Source organism: Harpia harpyja, chromosome 7 (assembly GCF_026419915.1).
Source record: "Harpia harpyja isolate bHarHar1 chromosome 7, bHarHar1 primary haplotype, whole genome shotgun sequence".
NCBI classification, from domain to species: Eukaryota; Metazoa; Chordata; class Aves; order Accipitriformes; family Accipitridae; genus Harpia; species Harpia harpyja.
In genome coordinates, this window is record NC_068946.1 from 19,486,209 (window position 1) to 19,510,697 (window position 24,489).

Below are 24,489 nucleotides of genomic sequence, written 5' to 3' on the forward strand. Positions count from 1 at the left end.
GCTCTAAGAGTTTCTGTTATTCCACTTACTCAGGCATACACAGTAAGTATCCATCACAAATATTCAGTAGAAACATCGAAGTTTACCTGATATGTCAGAGTATTCCTCAGCATTAAATGTCAATTCATTTTCTGTAGGCAAATTCACAAATGCCTTCATGGCTGGAAAATAGGCTATGTGACCATTGCTGACTTGCCGTAGCAAAGTTTCCAAATACCTTATCAGAAAGGGAAAAAGTTTTAGATTAAAAGACACATGTTCACAGATAATCTATACAGATGAAGTATACTTGCATAACAAGGGACAGCAAAGCCTATACACTAAAGTTTTACTTTCATTGTTCAACCAATATCTGTATCTTACTCTAGACCTCTCCCCTATAAAAAGTGAATTTCACAACAGGCAAACCTTAAAGTGCTTTTAACAGGTATTTAACAAGTAAACTTGTGAAGTCAGAAACTTAAGAAAATTTCAAACCACTCCACTTCTCCAATTCCAGATTCTTCATTAAATCAAAACAATATAAACAACTTTTAACAAGTGTTCATGTAATTACTTACCAATTTGTGTACAGACTGGTAATAGTTGGTTCACCATGACTATCTAAATGCTGGGTTTGCTGAAGCAGAACATTGTTAAATACTCGTGTAATGTCGATCTGTACATAATTTTCTATTGACTGGAGGACTGTCATATAGGCTCTTACGCTGGTTAACAGCTCTGAAGGCTTTGCAATCTCTTGTGTTGCTTGATTATACATAGTCATTCCAACAATTGACCTTTTAGAAACAAAAAAATTTCAAACAAATAAATTGCATTTATTAGTAAAATTAAACAAAGATGCAGCTATAAAAATTATTTTATATTCAAAGCTTTTATTTGAATACTTCTCCAATCTGCAAGTATAAAACTCTAATCAATGCACATACTACACCAGCACTTTTGAAAATAGTTCTAGATACCTAAGACAACTGTATTTGTGGTTCCAGCAAAAATTTCATGAGACTGTAAGAATACTCACCATGTATTTTTAAAATAAAGCTTTTTTCTCCACCTATATATATAGGCAATCTACAATGTGGAAGACTTATATTACAACTACTTTGGTAAATGAAGTAATGTTAAAGTATTTTAAAACACAAAACTTCTGGGAAATGCAAGAGCAATGATGTATTAAAGTGTTCAAAGCGTATTAACTAAGGCAAAAATTCTTTAACCAAAGTTGCTGTCATAGTTTTAGTTTTAAATATCTGTAAAAAAATCATATAGCTATAATTAAGTATGAAATGAAAATATTTAAAGCAAAACTTCTATCTTGTGTTGCTTTGCATAAGTAAAGGCATGTGTGATTATCTTGTGATATTAACTATGCCTACTGTATGAGTGCATAAATTTTGTAACACACAGACCCTACCATTTAATCTCTCTTCATTCTGACTCAGCTCATGCAGTATTAAAAAAAAATGTTATCTTGAAAGATCTTGTCTCTTTTGCAGTACAGATAGCCTTCCTAGAGCATACTTTTTTTTAAAATTACATTTTAAGTGTATTAGAGTTTAAAAAATCTGAAAATTAGATTTTCAAGAAAGTTATCAGAAGCACTGCTTTCAATAGCTAATGCCTCTCACCAATTATCTTGTAAGTACATAAAAAGAAGTATTTTTATATCATTTGGTCGGGAAGCTTCAGTTATATTTGTATACACGATTTTTAAAATTCAGGTATATATTAAGTAAATAAATAGGAATCTTATTAATGAAAAACAAATCCCCCTTTAGTGGACACAGTGATTTCTATCTTTAATCAAAAAGCCAAGAAATTGCAGGACATACTTTGATTTGTTCAAATTTTCACTACAAATAAAACCAGGCTTCTAGTAATAGATGTCCTATACATCAGGCTAGCTTTCAAGCTGGATCACAACTGCACAAAGGACTGTATATTCCCTTTTAACATCAATGGACATGGACTTTACTCAGTATCTCACTGAAACCAGGCCCTCAAGCAAACTGTATCAGGGGATCCTTAAAGCAACCAAAGTCGTCTTAGTAAACAAATACTTGTAGTAGTATTCATTTTAGGCTTATAATGGTCTCAGACTTTCAGAGCTAAGCTGTTGAGTGGTATGTACTTTTCAAAGGCAGAACAAACAAACAAAAAAATTGGTAGATTACAACCTTCATCAGAGGTGAATGGGATGAGTTGTTCTGGAGGAAAACCTCAGCTTATTTAAGTAACATTTCTGTTGTTGCTTGGAAATGTGTAAATAAGTCTATTTTCACAAGCGTACTTCTGAGGCAGTCTCTCTTTTGTTTTAAAATCAATTCAAAATTGGTATTATTACAAGATTAAGTGGCATAATAATGAGCTCTAGTCCAATCTTACATGAAACAGAGCAAGTTAAAACAGTAAACAAAAAAACTCCTAACACTGAAACTCTAACACTTTATTTAAAGGTAAACTGCAAGCCACTGGAAGAAATGCCACTTAAATATCTGAAAAATAATTATAAATCGAACATTTATTCTGTTTGGCAAAGAAGTCTCATTTCTTTCATGAGGCAAGAAAAAGGAAAGCAATCTCTGAAAGTCATCTGCCTGTGGATTCAGCCACAAGCCACCCCCCCCCAAATTAAAACAATAAGCACAAATGACCAACACTAGTCTAAGTTCATAAACCTGAAGATTACAGCTGACTTCTTATTCAGTTGTGAAGTTATCCTCACTTTTATGCCACTTTGTCTTACGTGAAAGATGGAGTGCTCTAGTGACCTAATATTACATCTTGATGATTAAAACTTATTAAGTCTTTATACCTTGCTTGAAATACATAGCTAGTAATCCTTGGCATAAAATACAACTAGGATAGCTGGCTGTTTTAATATGAAGTCCTCTCCAGAAGTTGCCATTTGCCTATTTCTGTAAATAACGATGAGAAGATCAAGGTAAGAACAGACAGGAATATCAAGTGGCAACACTTGTTATTTTAAGAAAGAAAAAAAAAAAAGGTAATTAAATTATCTTCTCAGTTGGCTTTGTCAGGTCTTGAGTTCTGATTTCTAGATTTCCTTTCAGCAAGCCAGCAAACTCCAACACTTGAAACAATCCAGCACTGTGCAAAAGAATGGTGGGAAGAGGGTCTTTATAAATACCTAAAAATAGGCATCACCAACTCCTACAAAATACAGAGGACCAGGAACGCAGGATCAGGCTGTTAAATAGGTGATATGCATTTCAATATATTTTGTTTTAAAATACGAACTAACAGTTGTGTATGTCTGCACATAGAACTTAATTGTTATTTTAGTTGGAATTTGACTTAAGAGTTTTGCAATGAACTTTTAAAAACTAGCTTTATGTAGTAAGTGTACAATATTTCCAACATCAAATCAGCAAAGACTTATCTTGTATATGAATACTTCTAACTTTACAATATTTCTTACTTGGTAAAGCGGATTTCCAGGTGAGACGTTAAATATTCTCTTGGGGTAAATGTGTGTTCCCAAACCACCATGTTCGGTACATAGTTGATTGAGAAGCAGAGCTCAGAAAGTGCAGTGTGCAGTTTGTCCAGGCTTTAAGAACAAACAACAAGAAATTAAGAAAAAAAAAATTAATGTAACATAAGTATGCATTATCACGAAAAACACATGCTGGATAGAAGATGCCTCAAGAGTGGGTACAGCTCTAACTCTTTGTTTCATTACCTTTTTCTGCTTTGAAACACTTTTCTATTTATTTAAAAAACAGTATTCTGGGTAAAAACACATCCTACAAGACCATGCTGCTCTGCACCACACACAGTGACGTGAGATATATATGTATTTATATATATGTATTTTTACATATATATATATATATATATAACACATGCATTTTTCCCTCAAAAAGAACAGTCTGTTAAGGTGGTTTTTTCCTAATTGAACTAAGCAATGCAAGTAATGTTTGCTACTAGCCAGTACTAAAAACCTAAAAATACTGGGGGAGGGAATCTTAAGCTACAAGTTCTTTTCCCTCAACTTCTCCAATCTTTGCAGTTCTCTGATGTTTGGTTGTTGCAACTGTAGCAAAACCACTTCCCCTTCAGCAGTGTGTGTGTTTGGGCACTCCCAGCCACAACACTAAACATTTATTGTTTCCTTTTCTTAGCTTCCTTCTTCTTCATACTTTTATCACTATCATCTTTGTCCTCTGATCTCTCCTAACAATTATCTTCTACCTTTTCCTCCCCTATCATCTCTTACACCCCAAACTGTATTTATTAGTCTTTCCTCTTACCTCTTTCAGGTGGGTTTTTTGGTTTTGTTATTGATTTGCTGGTGTTTTCAATTTTTCTGTAGCCACTAACAATGAAACCCTCCCCAGCTGGTAGAGACAATGGAGCCTCAACTCCATCCCAGCAGCTGAAGGCAGCAAACAGCCTTTCAGCAGCAAGAACTTCCAGCCCAGCCTGTACTTTACCTAGTTTACTTGCGTTAAAGCAAGGCAGAATTGAAGATGCCATCCACTCCTTGACTCCCACAACAATTAGTATGACTGTACAGGAAACCTAGCTACAGCACAGGGATTCTTTCTGCTCAGGAAAGGAAACAGCCAAGAGGATAAATTCAAGAGATAGACATTCCTATTGCTCTGTGTAACAGAATTCAGTCTCTATACAAGCTACAGAAGCATCATATGCTCACAAACTACAAAGTTGTCGTATTTACAGTGAATTAAACTTACTCAAATAAATGAAGCAAGAAACATTCAATATGTAAAGCATACATTTTGACTTGGGATTCAAGGTGAAAGGAACAGAAGAGGCGGCTTACTTTGTCACAACCAATCTGTTTTTCCTCATGCTTTCTACTCCTGGTTTCTCCCTTTCAGGTTCTCCTTTCTTTCCAGTCTGTTTTTTCGACTTTTTGTTCACTGCTTGACTGATGGTTTTGGCACAATGCTTTGGCAGCAACTAGTAAACGAAAATAAATAGCCCCTCCAAATCAAAATCCAACTTTTTTAGCAGCCATGACATACAAAATAAGCTTATGGTGCAGGTGGACACTTCATCACACAAGTAACACATTCTTCCTTTGACTATTAACTACACAATTCTACTATGAAAAAGTCTTCCTCAAATCACTGTCCATTTTATAAACACAAAACTTCCCCAACAGAAAAAAAAAGTGAACAGGAAATAGAACCATAAAAATTCAGAAAGTTGAACAGAGAAAAATCTCACAGGAGAATTAAAATAGACACAACCACACTCACCTGATCACTCAGAGTACATTGTTCTGTACAAATGTCTGTGATGAGATTTCGAGCTTGCTTAGCCATTTCATCCAAGAACATGTTACACAATGAAAGACTACGATCTCCAATATGATGTCGCTGTTAAAGAAGAAAAAAAGGAAGTCTGATTTTCAGTTTCCCATTAGTCCTACGATTTTTATATAAGACACGCTGTACTGCAGATAGCAGTTCACTATATTATGTAACTATAGTACGAGAAATAATAAATCAATTAGTCCTCAACAATATGAGTGCCAGGATTTTTTTTTTTTTTTTTTGGAAGCAACTTGAACCATGAAATTTTCAAAGTCACCGACATGGCATATTATCATTAAAAATATTCTGCTTACTATATTTTGCAAAACATTTTCTGTAAAAGGAGGCAAAATAGATTTTAAAAAAATCGGTTTTCATGTTTAATCTTTAACGTGTACAATACTCAAGGTTTCTGTGAATCTCTTCATTAATACGTACCAGTACTAAAACCAGGAGAAAAAGAGCATGCAACTCAAGCTTAGAGAAAGCACAGTGTCCTTCCTACCACTGAAAAAGTCAGTAATGAAGCCCTGCTCCATTAATTTCTGGATTCAGTTCCTTTGTCACTGGATCTGCACAAGCATAGCCTCTGTCTCACTGAAATCCTTCTTTCACCACTATTTACCTTCTAACAGCCACGCTACCACACATTGTACACAGTACAGTGAAGATTATTTTTCCAAAATGGTAACAGTTACCAAGTCATACAATTCAGATATTGAATTCAAAGTTGTGCTGGCTGTAGCAAAATGTGCTTGCTGCAGCTGAATTCACAGTAACTAGTGTACAGTGGACTTTGGCTACTGATTCCTTACTGTTACTATAATTGCTCTGAAAGACATCTCTTGTGCTGAAGGAAAGCTTTCCTGGAAACTTTTTAGTGGTTGTCTAGTATAAATCGAGTTTGCAGCTGTTTAAAGCAAAGTATACAGGGAAAATAATGACACAGACATATATTGAGATGAAGTTTAGCAGAAGATGATTTAGTATCTAAATAAGAAAAACCCATATCATGCATATTACAATAGATCTTATTAATCTAATTGTTTCAGATGAGCACTGTTAAGAATAAAAACACACTTTCATGAGCACTACACAAAATTGGCCAAGTTAACCCCCAGAGTATTTCCAAAGTCAATGGACATACAGGAAATGTACTAAAGGATCTATTTCATTACAACAAAAATAGGAAGAATTTCCTCAGAATCAAAGGGTCCATTTCTTTAAGCAACACTCCGCATTTTTTCATTTCTAATTCTAACCAAAGAGGGCTTGCATTACCCGGTTCTTACCGAAACAAATGCTTGCATTATACTGTATATCACTTAAGATTTTTTTTTTTTTAAATCTTACTGAAGAAAAACTATTTATAACAAGCCATACAGAACTCCCAACTTCGTATTTCCTTTTCCTAACTATGAGTTTATAAACCATTTGAAAGAAAAACTGTTGCTTCTAAGTTTTAATAGGCATATGGGATTTATTAGCATCTAAGCCTGAATGACCCCAGAAGAGTCATCTAACCTTTGTAGCTTAGTTTAATCACTCTTTAAAGCAAAGATAATAATGCTTACTCACTTCAGAAAAGGATTTTGAGATCTATGGGTGAAGAATCACATAAGAAAGTATCTACTTGCTTTACATCCCTTTTTACCACTCTCCTCCCTCAAATCTTATATTGCCATAACAAACACCTTCTTGCAGTGTTCAGCTCTAGGCCTCTCTACTTTAAATGAGAGATAAAAATAACTAAGACAATATATTTAAAAATTACCTCTTCTGGGCATAGTTCATGGGTACAGCTCATAAAATGAGTACAAAGCAGTGGGAATGCAATTGAGTATCTTGATTGAGAGGGAAGCTCCAAACACTGCTGAAACATCTTCTCAAAAGCACGACTATAAAAACTGATCAGAAATAGACATTTAAATGGCATACATAATTTTGCTGCAAATAAAATCTACTTCACACAAATCAAACATGCTATTAATGTCAGATTTGAAGTTATAACTTATACCAAAACTGCATCATGCTTTCAAAGAAGTTTGTTTTCTGCACTGACTTATGCATTTTATTTGCACCTCTCTATTATTATTATATTTTTATTCTGATGTTTGCCACGTGGTTACTGCAAAAACTTGCACCTTCTGCAAAAAAGTATTAAGAATCTGCAAATGACCCCAGATCAATTACATGGCTGCTTCAAGAATCTCTCTGACAGATCTTCAGAAATACCTTTATCAAACTAATTGTAATGGAAAACAGAAATTCTAGTTGATTCCCCCACTGGCCTATCTTCCTACAAAGTTTGTTATTTAAAAATTACACTTGCAAGGACAAACCAAACACTAAATAATAAAAGGTTCTACAGTCAGGTTAGTAACATACCAAAATATAGAAAGATCTGAGGTTTCAACCAACATCTCCACCAAAGAATCTACCATTTTTGTATGGAAAATGATTGTGTTCATCATTTTTCCTAGTTCTCTATGGTCTGCAAGACTAAGCGAGGCTTTAGAAACACTGGTGTAGGCCTGGAAAGACACAAGAAAAATTTTGTTATATCTACAGCTGATTTTCTTGCAAATTCCGTTGCTACTGCCCAATACAAATGTTAAATACTGATTATGCTATGCATAGGACACCTGTGTACTTAAAGACCATGGACAGACTATTTTATCTTTCCCCTGTAGCTTAAGAAAAGCAAACTGCCTTTCAATTAAGTCTCCAAATGTCATTTGACCATGACACCAATTCACAGATAAACTGTAGAACAAACATACTGACAAAACACAAACATGCACTTGTGAGCCCCCACTTTAACAATCACGTTTTGGAAAGAAAGAAAAAGAATGTGTATTCTGAAAATATAAAAATAACATGTCTATCTAGTCTTGAGATAATTGATTTACAGTCTAAACAGTACTCCCCCCTTTATTAAGTGAATTGAAGATACTGTAATTGCAATGCACAGGAATGATCTCCCTGAACATTATTTTCTCACCAAACAGTCTCTACCTTCCCTTGGCTGGGCAGGCTGAATCAGACTCCATACAGTGTACAGCCGCCAACAAACTGCTCATCCTCAACACATTCTATTTCTGAACAGTTATAAACACCCCAAAGAATGATTTGCAAAAAGTATGCAATGCAGACACCATTACATCAAAATGTAGCAAATTATCTGCTTAAGTATTTGTTTGATTTTAAGAGAGTAGGTTATTCTTAGATAGCCTGTCATCCACTTGCTGTGTGAGAGTAATCTAGAAGAGCAGTAATTTATTAAACATTTTGGTTTTAAGTTAGGAAAGTGTCACACAAAGTCTTACCTGCAATCTAAACCAATCTAATCTCATTCCCCTGAAGTCAAATACCTCTCCATCTTCAACTGCATCAGGAAAAATACAGAACATAAAACCTTCAGGAAAACAACTACAAATTCAGATATACTGTATCAGACCTTCTAAAAAACCCTAAAGTACTCAAAAAATTCCATGGGTACTGAAACTCATGCTTTTACCTAAGAATTTCAATCCAGCGCAGCCACGCTAATAGGAATTAAAATATATAGATGAAAACATATGTAACATGCTTTCTAAATTAAAAGGTAGGATTACTTCCCAATAGCATTCTTTGAAGGCTCTATCTGTATAGAGCTGCCCCGGAAAAGGGACACACAACAAGCAGCAGATACCTTAACGAAAGAGAAACAAGGCAACAAATTCAGTTTATGCAAGTTATCTGCTTCTACTGATGACATGAAACAAAAAGTGATGCAGGCTTTCCAGAGGAACCCGCCATTCTGTTACCATTTTCCCAAGTTCATTCAAACTTACCTTGTTTCACGCTTAGTGAAGTCATTGTGTTTACAAAAGACGACATGATGATTGATTCATCCTCTGGGCACACTGAAAGATTCTAAAATAAATGTTGTTGCTATTACTATTATTTTAAACTTGGTTTATGAAGCAATGTCAATACCCATACCCAATTTATCAGCTACACTCTGAAATGTGCAAAAATTTACACAAGGTAACTTATAGTGCTATTTAACAGTTTTCACTTTTTAATTCTGTGGTTGACGGCAAATACCTAAAAAAAGTGTGCTTCCAAACCAACATCTGCCCAAAATGGGAAAATCTGTCAGCAAACGTGCCCATGCATTTTCAGGCTGTAGTCATTTACAAAATGGACACCAAACATTTTTCTGACCTCTACAGGCACCTGATCTGTCTGCAAAGAAAATTTAGCCGTGGCAGGATATAACGGAGCCCACACCAGCATCACTTCGTTTCCCACAAAAGCTTTTTTTTACTAACATTGACTTCAATGATTGATACCACCTGAAAGATGGGCTATCAAGTTTTCAAATTTTACAAAATGCAGCAGTTCATGAAAAAGCAGTTTCAACAACTAAGACCATATTTCTATTAAAGAATACAACAGAGAAGTTTCTCATAAGGCCAGCTACGACTGACATTTTAACCTAAAGACCGAAAAAATCCAAATTATCACTCAATCATGTGTCTAGTCTTGTGTTTGATACCTGTTATGAATTAATTACAACTAAAATTCAAGCCAATATTTTTTTCCTCATTTCAGTTTGATCCTAAGGATTATCCTATCTAAACACAGAACACATGTGCCACTTGTACAGCATTTAGAAGTCATCCACTAAATCTAGGAAATAATTTCCCAGGAACTGATGACAAATGTCTAAATTATTTAATTTTGTCACTCCAAAAAAAAAATCATGTAAGTATATAGAGTTATAAGCAAAAAAGCCCCAAATACAGTTATTTTGGTATTGAAAGTAAACCCAAGGATTCAGTTACATCTAATAATTTAAACAGTGATATAAAACTGGTATTTAAACTGTTTAAATAGTTCGCTTAAATAAACAGCAGAGTACGTAAGTTCCACCTAATGGTAGCTGATGTAATGCTTGAAGTGTGAAATTAATTTTTGAACACAACAAAAAAGTTTATAGTACAAACTTGTCAAGGTTGAGTAGCTAACCTACTCACAAAATTTGGGCTCCATCTAGTGGTCACGAGGGAATAAAACCAAAACCGTTCATAAAGCCTATCATTTCTTTGTCAGGCTAAATAAAAGTTTCTGCAACGCTCCTTCAGCGGTAGTACCTGCTTCATTGTCTCTAAACATCACATTGCTTAATAACATTTAAGTGTTCGTATAGCAATCAAAAGTAGATTTCTAAATCCCAGAAATAAACAGTAAATTAATTTGCCTTATTCCATAATGTTCAACAAAATCCACAAACTAGGATGCGTTTCACAAAGTCATTTTGGACAAAAAGCCCTTTTTAAAGTTTGCAATTGAGAACCCAAAACCACAGTCTTGCCATACCTGAACAAGCTCATTTAAGACCACTGCATCAAAGCCAGAGAGATACTGTACATAGTATCTCTGCATCACTGGTCCGTATTTTCGCACATGTGCTCTGAGCTCCTCCATGTAGAATATTAGCTCAGCTATGTGTCTAGGCAAGAAGAGAAGGAAAAGCTTACAAATATGAAACACCCAAAATATTAAAACCAATTTCTATCAGCAGAATGCTTCTCAAGGGGATTTCCTCCTATACCTTGCTTTCAGAACTACTATTAATAGGTAATTTCTGTATGAAAATGTTCACACTGTAAAATGAGTTCACAGATATTATTTTCTCTGCAAGGTAAAATCCACTCAACAGCAGATAAGTTAGCAGGATACCATCACAGTAATCCTCAGAAGTTTGTATAACTATTCACTTACTTTTTGAATAAGAAGCCCTTCTATAATGCTCAATTTGAAAAAAAATGTTTTTCTCAAGAAGTGGTTGAATCTGAAAAATTCAACTGTAATAACAGCTCTTGTATATATTTTTTAAACCATGAGGATAGTTAAAAACTTGCACAGGTTGTTTCAGAGAGGCTCTGGGATCTCCATCCCTCCCTAGCACCTAAATCCAGTGAAGAAAACCCAAGGTTTTCCTACTCCAGCTCTAGCAATGGCCTTGTGATTGTCACTTGTTTAAACTCCTGCAGTCAATTCACAGGCTTTAAGTTCAATCTTCTGTTCAATAATCTTGAGAACAACTCAGTGACAACTACTGGCCTTCTGCCTGTCCACATTGATAAGATCTTGTAATCCCATTTCTCATTTCTACCTTCTATTTATGATGACACTAATGCTGTATTACATAAATAAATCTTACCTGATTTAAAAGGCAGCTTTGCTACAATACAGGAGACATTCTACATATCAACAAATCAAGCTTTTTGACAGTTTCCTTCCCCCCACCATTGACTTCCTCAGTGCAAAATCAGTAACACTGAAGACACACAATAAAGCTTTATTTCTGCTTATTCAAAGGAAAAAAAGCCTAAAACTTTTATAAAATATTTTTATTTTATAAGTAAGTCTTCTGCAGAAAATGAATTTTCACTGATGTGCTCCAGTTCCTAATACAATACTTCTAGTTTTCTGTTTTGATGGGAAGCTTAATATTCCCAGGTAAAGATTTTCTGAACAGTCCCAACTCTTCCATATAGCCATCCTTTTCTGAGATTCCCTTGCCTTCAAATGCATTTTGTCTGTGAAATTCTCCTAAATATTTAAGGTATCACACTAAAAATTAACATACTTATCTATGAAATCATCTGCGCTCTTCTTTGGCATATTATCTGCATGACGAAGAAGCCAAATAATTTCATCACGAGCAAAGGATAATGCCATAAACACAAAAAGTGCCTGAAAAAGAAAAATTGTTCACAAGCTTATAGATCTATGTAACAGTTGGGCAGATTGTGCACACTAAGCAGCAACTATAGTCTCTAAAACCAAAGAATTTTAAAACCTAAGTAGGTTTTCTCTCAGAGTAAAGTGTGGGTTCCCCCCCCCCAAACTAAACATTACAGTATCACCGAGAAAAACACTGTAAGATTGCACAAACGCAAAACGTAAGAACCATAGTTACCTTGGGACCCAACAGGCCTGGCTGATCAGACAGGACAGTAGCCAGTTCTTTGAGTGCAGAACGTAAAAACTTGCGTCTCTCTCTATGCATTGAACCGCTGTATCAAAAGAACAAACCGACATGTCATCCACTGTGCTAACCACAGAACATTTGATTTTTCCAAACATTTAAGCCCAAACACAGGCCACTTGTATCATACCAACTTCAAAAGTTCAGTATTTTGAAGGATGTGGTTCAATTAAAATTGGCATCCACATCACCAACACCTTATATTCCTAAGTATAGTTAAATTTAAAACCCAAGTTCTCTGCCCCTGCTCTGTGATGTGCATTTGACTCCACTAAAACATTTCCATTTAATTTGCATTCACATTAAGTAATTAGACAAAAAGAAACTGGAGAATAAACTAAATGCTTCCATTCTGATAATTTGAAAAATAATCTAAAACTTCGAAAGTTAAATTGCTAATGGCATTAAGCAAATCCAGATTTAAAAGAACAATCAGTACATGATCTCATCTGAAAATGCACAACTAATTCAGCATTCAACAAATCCTGTGTATACATTCTTCATAACTTTAAGAAAACCAACACTAAAATCTATCAGGAAAATTTTATAAGACACTTACGCATGTGAAACAGCAGCTTCTTTGCACTCTCTGATGTCATTAATACGCTTGTTGTAGCTGCAAGTAAAAAACAATCCAATACACTAATATGTATCAGTAGCACAATTTAGCAGGCGGAGAGTGGGACCTGAGAGAAGCTGCAATGCCATTAGCAAGCAGGACACAGCAAAAAGCTCACACAAGACTTATTTCCCTGATCAAAGCTAAATGCCAAAAATACCCTCTACTGACGTGCTCTTGGTGTTCACTGGTAGAGGTCTCAACTTTGTTTCTGAGTTTTCAGATGATATATTGCAGAAACAGTGGCAGACAGATGCAATTTTTCAAGCAAACTCTACATTAATGGCGTAATTTCTCTTCACTAGATTAAGATTTGTGGGTTAGATCATTAATTTTAACTTTTGCCATTTTAGAGACTGATTCACCAGACTTTTTCAGAACAGATTAAAAAAAAGGCATGACAGTTAAGAAATTAGGCTCCTGAAAGTTATGCATTAAAGAAACAGTCAAGATACTAAGCAAAAATGTTTGTCTACTGACTACCCTTAAGCAGAACTTATATGAAGTAGAAGTAACATTTCAAAACAGTTCTTCAAGAAATGACACATTTTTAACAGAGGTTCTGAAAGGAGAAAGAGAGAACAAAAACTTACCCTCTTATGTTTACAAACAAATCTTCTGCAGCTTTGTGAATATGGAATACTTCATCTCGAAACAAAGCCAAGCAAGAGCTGCTTTGAAGTGCAAGCTTCCAAAGGTTCAAAGCAGTAGCATCACTATTTAGGATTCCATGGCACAAAATAAACCCAACTTCAAAAGTTCACATTGATGTACATTACAAACCAGATGCACAAAGACAGTAAGAGAACAGTGAGATTATTATGCATTTTCTCTTAAATAGTTCAAATAGTTCATTAATAAACTGTTTAATGGATAACATCATTTTATATATAAAAGTACCCCACACTGTTCTAGTGAAGGTATTTTTGTAATATTTTTGTAACATGAATTACTTAGTGCTGATACTACTCAGCTATTTTCATCAGAATTACTAAAGCCCTCACTTTTAGTCAGTCTGGAATAAATTGATGACAAACTCCATTCCAGCATCATATGCTGAATTCTAACTTCATTGCGTATATAAGTAGGATACATACAAATGAGATTTAATCAAATTCTGTAGAATCTATTTTGAATACAACAGCTTTTGTACAGTACAGAAAAGCAAGTAGTCTTTTAAAGGTTAACTGATTTTTTTTTCAATACAACTATGAGCTGTTTCAGAATATTTTACTCACAAATGATCCATTTTTCCATTGCATCCAGAGAGAGGTATTCACATGGCATCTGTTGAAAAAACAATAATTTGTAGCAAAATAATTATATAAAAGAAAATACATTTCATGAGAAGTACTTTTTAGAAAAAAAGGACAAATAAAGCCTTCAATGCTGATGAATCATGGAAGACTGCTGCTGATTACTAACAGGGCACTGTTTCATCCCTTTAGAAACTGAGGGTTCAAACATTAAATGAGCTTCCATACCCTCCAATACCTTGAATAAAACAGTGAACAAATTTTGACAAACGTTTAGTTTCAACAAAAATTGTATTTAAGAATATTTAAGAACAAAAGGCTTTTGATGTATACTAATCACAACCCAACAGCTGTTAACGCTTGAATTTTTTCAGAAATATGACCATCCATATCACAGCTGAGGCAGCAAATGTGAACAGTAAAAATTTTAAAGGAAGTACCAGTTCTGATTTTCAGTCTGTTGGCCCACAAACATCTGAATACACAGGATTCTTTCCGTCTACACTGTAGAACTTAACATTGCTTCCCTTCATCTTTTGATTATCAAATACTGGAAATGAAGGCATGAGCTAACTCAACAGAAGCTTTAATTAATGTGATAAAACTTTTCCCCCATACTGAAGTATTCAGCTCTCCCAACCAGCCTATTTAACTTCTCTGATTAAAAGCCGTGTAAAGGTAATAAACAGAAAATTAAACACCCCACATTATTTTACAGAAAACCTTGCTTAACTTTATCATATAATGCAAATTAAAAGGCCATACTGTGTCAGACTGTGCAGGATTAAGCATTGTACTGGGGGCACTGATGAGGCTTAGTAGTTGTGCGTTTCTCCACTGGTCAGCTGAGAGATTTCTTCGAGGATAGACCATCTGGAGTGAAATCAGAGCATCTGAAAGGGACTAAAACGGAGACCAATGATTAGTTTGAAGATGTCCTCAAGGCTCAGTCTTGGATAAACATTCAAGTTCTTTAACTCATTTTGTGAGCTGTGTATTGACATTGTAATACTCGAAGCACAAGAGACAGTAAGTACTATTTTATCAGTAGTGCTGTTTTCTCAGCGTTATTACTAACAATAATCAAAACATTTTACTGAACTAGTTCTGAGATTAAAATTGAGGTTAAAACCCATTGCATCTAGTTCATTTCACATATAAAAGACTATTCCAGGCTAAGGGAAGGACGAAGAGAAACAGAAGGGTTTGATTTTTTTTTTTTCCAATTAGAGTTATAAAACACTGAGTTGAGAATTAAGAGGACATTAAAAAAAAAAAAAAAATCAATAGGGACAACAAGTCTGTCATGTACAACTAAAAGTTGTTCATTATTTATTCATGCACCCCAATTATTGTGTTATTCCCTTCTCCGCCACTTTGTTTAGTCCGTCCTTTCATTTTTGCTAGCAAATTGTTTTGAGCAGATACTGTCTACAGGAGCATCTTCATAGTAGATTAAGCTTATCTGAGTAAGTGTGGTCCTACACCTTTTGCCTGTCTTGCATCAATACTGGTGCTTGTATGAGTCCTCAGGGAGCCAGGTCTAGGCATTATGCCAGCAGAGAAGGTCACTCAGGCAAAATAAAAAAGTCATCTGCTGAAGGTAATTTAAAGGACTAAACAACTGTCAGGTTTACTGCAAAGTAGTGAGATGATGAAAAGACAACCTAAGTGTGCAGTTCCATGAGAATGCAACCTAAGTATGTGTTTCTATAGCACGGTGCCTGAAGGGATCCCTGACCCCAATTTATACCTCTAGCACAGAATAAGCAGAAGCGCAAAAATTGGACTGAAAAATGGCTTTACAACACATTTCAAGGGAAAGGATTGGTCCACTATTAAATACAAAAGAACAAACACAGATAATACTGAAAAGTTAAGCATCTTTGCTTAAATGTGCACAGGAAAATATTAATTGCAAATGAGATCCTTAGCTAAGTAAGCCTTAACAAGACAGGAATCATGCAGAGGAAAGTATAACAAAAATAAGATTACAGATTATTTAGACAAATGAGAAGTGTTCAAAACTATTTCACTTCAGAGCACTTACAGAAGTAGCTGGAAAACTCTCTGAACATCTAGCGACCATCTTAAAAAGTTTAAGGAAATTAAGAAAAAATCTCAAGAGGACTAGAGAAGAAAAACACAACCAGTACCTAGACTTCAAAAACAGGGGGAAAAAAAAAACCCCAAACCTTAAAAACTTTAGGCAATAATTTAGTATTTAACTTAAACTCCTGCCAAAGATTCCAAAATAAGTTGTTAGGCAATCAATTTGCAAGCACCTAGAAAATAACACCTTCATAAATAACAGTTGGTCAGTACCCATCAAACAAATCTAGTTTCCTTTGACAGAGCAGCAAGCCCAGTGGACAAATGGGAAGTGATAAACAGGACATACATTGACTTTGGCAAGGCTTCTGTCATTTTTCTAAGATATTGTCATATGAAAATACAGCCTAGATAAATCATGCCAGAACTGCAGCACAACCAGCTGTGTAAGAGTGCAAGCTTAAAAACATTTGTACAGAAAAGGCTAAAGTAATTGGGTTCATTTAACTTGGTGAAGTCAACTGAGCAGGGTACACAATGTCAGCTTCTGAGTATGGGAGCTATTATTAAAGAGGCAGTGGTGATCTCCAGGATGCCCCAGTTTAAGGACAAAAAACCCCTTTTGTAAACCCTCAGGTTACAAAATAGAAAAATACATTCATCCAGTATGGTAAACCAGCAAAAAACTGGTTTCATAGAAACATTAAGAACCTCCTTAATTTCAAGCTAAAAACCAAAACAGAACACAGATGTAGTTATTCTCATACGATCCACAACAATTTTTAATCAATTTCTAATCTGTGGTGAATAAATTGGAACCTTACCAATGGGTCTTAGCATTCCTGTATTTTTATAGGTTCTGTTATTTAATAGGGTATCAATCCCCAGCCCCAGACATCCACTATAAATAAAATCTCCTGTAAAATTTCTACCCAATGGCCTTTGACAAAACAAACTCTTGCATATTTACTTTTTTATCTCTGCTTCTCTCAGTTAAGGTTACTGTGTGCCTGTGAAAAGTAGTTACATACTTTACTGTGAGGTACAAATTCCTCCATCATTTTCTTTAAAGGATTTTCATAATCCACAATCATCTGGCCAAGGCGTGGATATTCTCTGTCACTAAAAGCAACAACAAACAATTCACTCAGGTGTAGCTGTTATTATTATTATTATACACATTTCTTATACAACAGATTTTTACCTTGCTCCGTGTGTCATTTCATGGGCATAGTTATACAATCCAATGATAGCCTTCCTTTCTTCAATTCGAGACAGCAATATCATTAGAGTTGTGTAGGTTATAATCAAATCTAGGTAGTTCTTTGTTAAATCAAAGTTTACAGTCTAGAGATAAAAAACAGTAAATTGTCATTCTAAAACTTTTAGAAACAAGCATAAAACTTTTTCCTTACCTTTCCACCAATTTTCAGCATTTTTTAAATACAAGGGACTGCCTTGAACAAAGTTTTTGCTCCAGTTGCATACAGACTTTGTATAATCTTAATTTATTCACTCAAATCCCCAGAACTGTTTGCATTCGTGGAAGTAAGCATGCAAATAAATCTTTCCAGGCTTAAGTGTCACAGGTTAGCTAACAGATAACAGAACTTTTCTTGGATGTTACTAAGCAGTCAGTAAGCACCTTGCCTATGAATTATATTTCACTAAGACTGTAATGTAAAAAGCTAGCACACATCCCACTGGCCTGGTAACATCATTCCATAGGACATATACCTGCTCCTCTTTCATATTATGAACCTAAGTCAGCCAAATTCAGAATAATGACTAAAACTAGCAAGGTGACATTATGAACATTAAGAAAGCAAGCTGAAACCAAGAGGAAAAAGGTGTGTGAAGTTTTGTTTTGGGCTTTTTTGGTGTTTAGTTGTGAGGTTTTGGGGTTTAGTTGTGTTGGTTTTTTTAAATGTAACACTTTTAGCTGCTTCTGTACTTGCTTTAGCCAACCAGAAGCAACCTCCTGTCTCGTGAACCTCACACGGCTTAAGCATACAGATGACAATAAACCCTAAGATTTAATTTGCAGATGCAATAAAGCAAAAATTACAGAAAGATTTATATGTCTAGTAACAGACAATGCTGTTACTACTGTCCATAAGTAGCCTGTTTAAAATGGTCTACCTTCTGATTTTAAGCAATTATAAAAGTTACAGATATGAAGATTACAGTGTTTTTATTTCTCTTGCATTTATAACTAGAGATGTCATGCTTCTTGGGCTAACATAAACAAGTCCTTCTAATTCTTCACACAGGACTCTGATTAGAAACATTTTTAAGTGGCATTTGAAAGTTTAAACCCAGAAACTTACAATATCAAAGAAGACTTGGCAAACATCAATAGTGTTCAGCAGCTCACAAACATGGTCCTTGAAAAGCAAAGGAACAACTTTAGTTTAAGAAGATCTAAGTAAATCACTTTACTATGCTAATTGATGAAGACTGGGTTTTGTTTTTTTTTTAACAGAGCCACAAGTTCAGCTATTTCATTATATAGTGTTATTTCATAAATAAAAAGACAGAAACCTGATGTGACAGAACAACTGACATATTTGTAATACTTTACCTTAAATTCCATAACATCAACAAATGTGAAGTAGTATAATGCCAGGTTCTTCAGAATCTCCGATTTTTCTTTCTGGAGCTGAGCAAGCTGTTGCTAAAAGAGAAACATAAACATGCACACTATTCTTAGAAGATCTTGAGAAGACTTCTGATAAATAATACCTGTGAAGTGCAGAGTAACCACCCGGCTATGCAAAGAAGCCTTAACATGGTTTTCTAAGACTGAGGTTCTGTGTGTCTCAAATACACAGAGTTCTCAGAACAGATCATTTTAACAGCTGCCAACTATACTTTGAAGATAAAAGTCAAATTAGTACATATTAGTACCAAAGTCGTATTCTTTAGCTCAGCTAGAGTTTAAAATGGGTAGTTAGGAAAACAGCGTTATCATATGTATAATTAGCAAAAGCAGAACAGTACATGAGCAGAAATCAGTATGACAAAAAAATAATGATGTTACTTGAGGTGGGAGAAAAGAAGGTGGCAGGTTACAAACTTTACTACAGAAAAACATTATGCTTTTAAATTCTGAACTTACCAAAAAGAATATCCAGGCAAAGCCACGTTAAGCATGCAAAATAAAATGTAGATACAAACATAAAATACAGTAACGGTTCTTTGACCAGTTCCATATAAACACAATAATACATTCAAACAAAAGCAACAAAATAAAGAAACAAAAAAGGAAGCAAAACACTAGCATTAGACACTGGTGGATAAAATGGAAGAGGCAAATGTGAATACAAAGGCAGAAAATAGCTCACATGGATTTTTTTGTTGTTTTTTAAACAGACAATGAAATATCATTTAATTTCCATACTTTTCAACATTTTCTGGAGGAACCACACATCACTTAAACAATTACAATTTAGAACACACAAAAAAGCAGCTGCTACTGAACAGCCATTCTGTTTATCTATGTATTACAGTGTCACAGCACTGCAAGAATCCAATTATTTAACTTGCAATATCCAGCTACAAATTAAGTCTCCTTCCTGATATATGAATTGAAATGAGTTAAAGCAGTCATAACACTAAATATGAAAAAGCGCCCTCCAAAAAGCTGCAAGATTTTAAATTAAAGACTGATCAAGTTAAATAGGATTTTCTTCTCAGCAAGAGCAATCAATTTTAAGAAAGATTAAATAAATTGTTTCAAATTGGTTAGCTTATTTTCATGAGAGGTTAGAACTGAATACACTTCCTCATCTCCCTCTATAAAGCTGTGCTCTGTGTTCTCAGTTTCATGTAAAGCACTAAAATTCCTCTAAATAAAAAAAAAGATGACTGCCTGGACCACTACTGTGTATCATATATAAGATAATTTTTGCTTCTTTCCTCTGAATTTTTTAAGGCAATTATGATTTTTGGAAGCCTTGAGCCATAAGACTTCCATTACAGACAAGGAAGATAGGCATATAGAGAGTTATGAGCAAACTGGAATGGCTACATTATAAAATACTCCTGTCTACTCTTAAACCAGTGCAAAGGATTTAACTTTGAAGGCCTGACTTTGAATGCCTGCCCTATATAAGTTTCTTTCACATAATCATCAGCTGGGACTTAAATGAAAAATGGGTGCAAGTACATGCATTTATTTTGCGACTTCTCCTGATAATCTCATGCACTAGGAAATAGGTTATTTCCATTTAAACTGCTGCTGTACAAAAATCTCTTTTCAAGTTTAAGTCCTATGAATTGTATTTTGATCTTCCGTATGAATTCGCTACTACCTTTCCCAGCGTATACCTTAAAGTTTAACTGCCTTGTGCTCAGAGAATGAAGGATCCAGCATCATCAGGCGCGGAGTCTAGGGCTCCTGCAGGTCTGCACAGCTCCAGTACACCTTCAGGCCAACTTGCATCTATACTGGGGACCTCCCCAGAAGAAAGACTGCTTTGTACTTTCAGGGCTGCTTTGTCAGTCAACGGTTCTTACACGATGAACATTCATCACCTAAGATGCTTGGTTTTAATCTTCATCCTGACCCTGTTGTTTAAACTATTTATTGCAAATGATTTGTTTTTAAAACACCAAGCAGAAAGAGGGTTTGTTTCTGGGCAACTAACACAAGCATGAATTGGATGAATTTGAGCTAGTGCGTGAAGATGACAAAACCAAAACTTGCATTACAACTGCACATATGCTTTAAAACCTCGTTCCTACTGCAATCCTAACTCACACTAAACAAGGTGCAATGCTATGGGAGACTATCAGGATTATAGGTCGTTGTACATGACACCCATGTTCGGTATAACAAATAGCAACTAAGTGTCCACTTCTGGAGGACAGGACAATTTCAAAGCCACAACACATTTGGGCCACAATACATGAAGTGGGGAGATACGGCAAAAAAAAGAGATGGTGCTGGGAACTGTGCTTGCAAAAGAAATAATCTTTTTTTCAGAAATTCTCTGAAGCTGTACATTTAATAAGAGAATGTAGGGAGGTATTCATGACACTCAACGAACAACTACGGAATCACTGCTGTGCACTGTTAACTAGTTACCTGTATTCCCAGAAATATTTATACTTAAATGATGCTAAAACTTTCACAGAGTTAAGGTGATCATTCTTTGAACTCTGAGTGCTGAAGGTGTCAGCAAACTTTTATTTAAAATATTAATATCAAAGTAAAACAATATATCAGCTGTAATCACTGCTAAATCAGTAGGGTACAAACAGTTCAATTCATACAGCACAGCCTAATCAGTGATGTTTAAAGTACAGCTTACAGCATGTAGGGTCTTGGATGTTTGTTTGCATCACTCAGGAATGCGGGTGTGCAGGCTCTTTCCACACCCACTGCAACAAAACTTTCCATTACTAATTTCCTAACAGCTGTTTAGAAATAGCTGGCACTATATTGTTTTGTATTTGTTTGAGGCTTTTTTCCTTAGCCTGCAATTCAATTTATCAGCAAACATTTCTGTTTCTAATATTCAACAAAAGTTTTAAAATACGATAAGCTGAAGAAATAACTCTTAAAACATTACTAGCATCAAAAGATTATTTTCCCTATAGCTAACAATGCCTTGTTGATTGGTTAGACATAAGTCTTTTATTTAAAGAATTTGGAGTAAAAATTATATCAACAAGGACAACAGTATTTTTGTTGAATGAGGTAAATTAGATTTAAGACATAGGAAAAGTTGTAGAAATTTTAGCATCATATACCAACATCAAAAAAATGGAAATAATTTATCTCAAGTAATTTTGTCTGTTAACAAAATACCACATCTCCAATCATATTTGAATATTATTTATAAATGGGGATTTTAAATACCAGAGAGTGAAGCTGACGCTTTATCAAGTACATTACCTACAAGAGAAGGAACTGATCTTTACCAAGTTGTCTTGCGCCTTTCCTTCTTCATACTAAACTCCCAAAATCTTTACACAACTGATTATGTACACAGAGAAAGTACATTAAAAGAAGCACATTAAAAGAAGCAAAAACCAAATCAGCAAGTGCAAGACAGCTTCACTTAAAGCTTACATGAACACAATGGCTCAGAGACAAGAAAGTAATGACACAGACGCTGGCATATTAACAATGTGAATAAATAATGAATTTAATATGAAAGCACAGGAAAAATATGAGACAACTAGAAAAGGTTGTTCAGAGAGTTTTATCTGTGCAAAACCAGAGGATAACTGTAGTTCTGTAACTATTTCATATTTATTTGACTGGTAGTAGTAGTATGTGAATAAATGTCTTATTTCACGATCCAGGAATAGATGGTAGGTAGGGGCATTTTCTCCTTCTTATATCAGTGTGATATTTTTCCTGCAAATATGAACATTAAACACTTGTATTTGTTTTCTACAAACCAACACCATAGATATTACAATGTCCTGAGAGAAAACACCATCAACTTTATCTTACTAGCTGGAATATAAGCTCCAAAAAGCAGTATTACAAATTCTGGCTGTTAAAATTCTGGGGATAGGGGTAAATAATCACTGTCAGTATTCTTACTGTCATTTATTATACTTACTAAGCTTGCCACCTGTAGTGTCTTTAGATGGAGATTTTAAAATTCAACTCATTTGAACAAAAGTTCTGTGTCTACAAAGTCTACAGCAGAATGGTGGGGAGAGAGAGAGAGAAGGATCTAATCAAATGAAGAAAATGAGTTTTAAATTCTGCAAACTAACTGTAGAATGATGGATGTGTCCTTGGTTTTCTTATTTCCAATTAAAAGCAGCCTCTGAAGTGACATGCTGCACATAAAAAGATGCAATGGAATATTTAACACGTTTACTAACTAATGTATTTCTACCGCAGTATCTATTTTTGGTTTGTTTTCAAGTTTCTAGGACTGAGTTAACTCTTTTGAGAAGGAAATAGCCACCCATGAGCCTCCACATCTGTTACTGTTGCCAGGGTTGACCATATTACTAATAATGGCAGACAAATAGAACAGTGAGGCTCCTCTTTAAAACCTAACCTACCTGTCAGTCATAAGGAACAGTTTCCCTATTCTCTCACTTTTACATAAATTCATACAGTAATTCCTACATTAGGCTCATTACATATTATCATATCATACAAGCTTTGGCCACAGGTCTTGACATCTCCGAGGCAACAATTTACAGAATAAAAGTCTTGTCTGTGCTATTCTACAGATAAAAATGTTTTGGACATATGTCTCTAGCTGCCTGTGTACTTACATTTATGACATGAAATCATGAAAGAACTATTCATTTAAAATGTGTGAAAACTACTGTTGGAAAGCCATTTCAGTAACACTGCTTAACTAAAATATTGTTTAGGTATTAATGAGGTTTTCTTGCTGCTTTGTTTTTTTAATGGCCAAGCTCTTAAGTTGTCAATCATCAAATCAAAAGAGAGTTTCAAAGGATGAAGCAAACAGGTTAAGTATTACACACATTCACTCCTTTGCAGGTATTGCATACACTATTCAGCAAAAAGAGCAAGCACATGACTAGTTTGGTTTACCTTGGCAAGTGACTCATATGGACCGATGTGACTTACAGCAGGGTACTACAATGATTTATTACAAATAACAGTAAAAATTAAATTGTATTTGGATGCTACTCCATCTCAAATTCATGCACAATCAAGGGTTAAACCATGAATATAAACATCACTGCTGACAGCACTTAGGATTTTGAAAAAATATAAGTTACATTATGACAATTCTGTTTCATGAAACATTTTAGAGAGATTTCAGGATTTCACATTACCTTTTGGAATCGCTATGAAAAAATGCTCACTTTCAAATGACTGTCAGGCTGCAAAACTTTACATACTATTCTCTGATTATATTATAGCAAAAGTCATTTTAAGCTGTGAAGTCAGTCTTATGCAGATCACAGCCGAAGACATCAGACACGCTACTGCGTACAAAATCAGAACAGTAGGTACGGTTCTATCAGAGCAAGGCATTAGCGGAGCAATTTCAACTCTGAATGATTTTTTAGTAAAAATGCAGACAAAATTTTATTTGTTGCAGATATTTTGCAGTTTATTCTGAAACTATCATTAGTACATCCTATTCTCAAGCATAAGAAATCTCAACTGCTTGTACAAAGTTGAACAGAGACTAGTTACTCATCAGCTGGCTTTAGTCACCCAGGGGGAACTCCCGT

At 34.8% G+C, this 24,489-nt stretch overlaps 1 protein-coding gene across 6 annotated transcripts in view; it reads right to left on the reverse strand.

Moving 5' to 3' along the window:
- Positions 1-24,489, reverse strand: part of NCKAP1 (NCK associated protein 1) — a 62,906-nt gene that overhangs the window by 20,586 nt on the left and 17,831 nt on the right. For 3 of the 6 annotated variants that reach the window (XM_052791450.1, XM_052791447.1, XM_052791452.1), the window contains 20 exons: positions 18,872-18,964; positions 18,618-18,674; positions 17,492-17,634; positions 17,319-17,409; positions 15,001-15,138; positions 14,218-14,266; positions 13,573-13,729; positions 12,920-12,976; positions 12,292-12,388; positions 11,959-12,065; positions 10,683-10,815; positions 9,149-9,230; positions 8,642-8,700; positions 7,701-7,846; positions 7,087-7,219; positions 5,256-5,375; positions 4,814-4,953; positions 3,443-3,574; positions 561-779; positions 87-217 (listed from right to left, as the gene is read on the reverse strand). In XM_052791450.1, coding sequence (XP_052647410.1) covers positions 87-217; positions 561-779; positions 3,443-3,574; positions 4,814-4,953; positions 5,256-5,375; positions 7,087-7,219; positions 7,701-7,846; positions 8,642-8,700; positions 9,149-9,230; positions 10,683-10,815; positions 11,959-12,065; positions 12,292-12,388; positions 12,920-12,976; positions 13,573-13,729; positions 14,218-14,266; positions 15,001-15,138; positions 17,319-17,409; positions 17,492-17,634; positions 18,618-18,674; positions 18,872-18,964 — 2,284 coding nt within the window. Of the gene's footprint in view, positions 1-86; positions 218-560; positions 780-3,442; positions 3,575-4,813; positions 4,954-5,255; positions 5,376-7,086; positions 7,220-7,700; positions 7,847-8,641; positions 8,701-9,148; positions 9,231-10,682; positions 10,816-11,958; positions 12,066-12,291; positions 12,389-12,919; positions 12,977-13,572; positions 13,730-14,217; positions 14,267-15,000; positions 15,139-17,318; positions 17,410-17,491; positions 17,635-18,617; positions 18,675-18,871; positions 18,965-24,489 lie in introns of those variants that run through there. The other 3 variants (XM_052791451.1, XM_052791448.1, XM_052791453.1) reach the window with 2 other exon arrangements.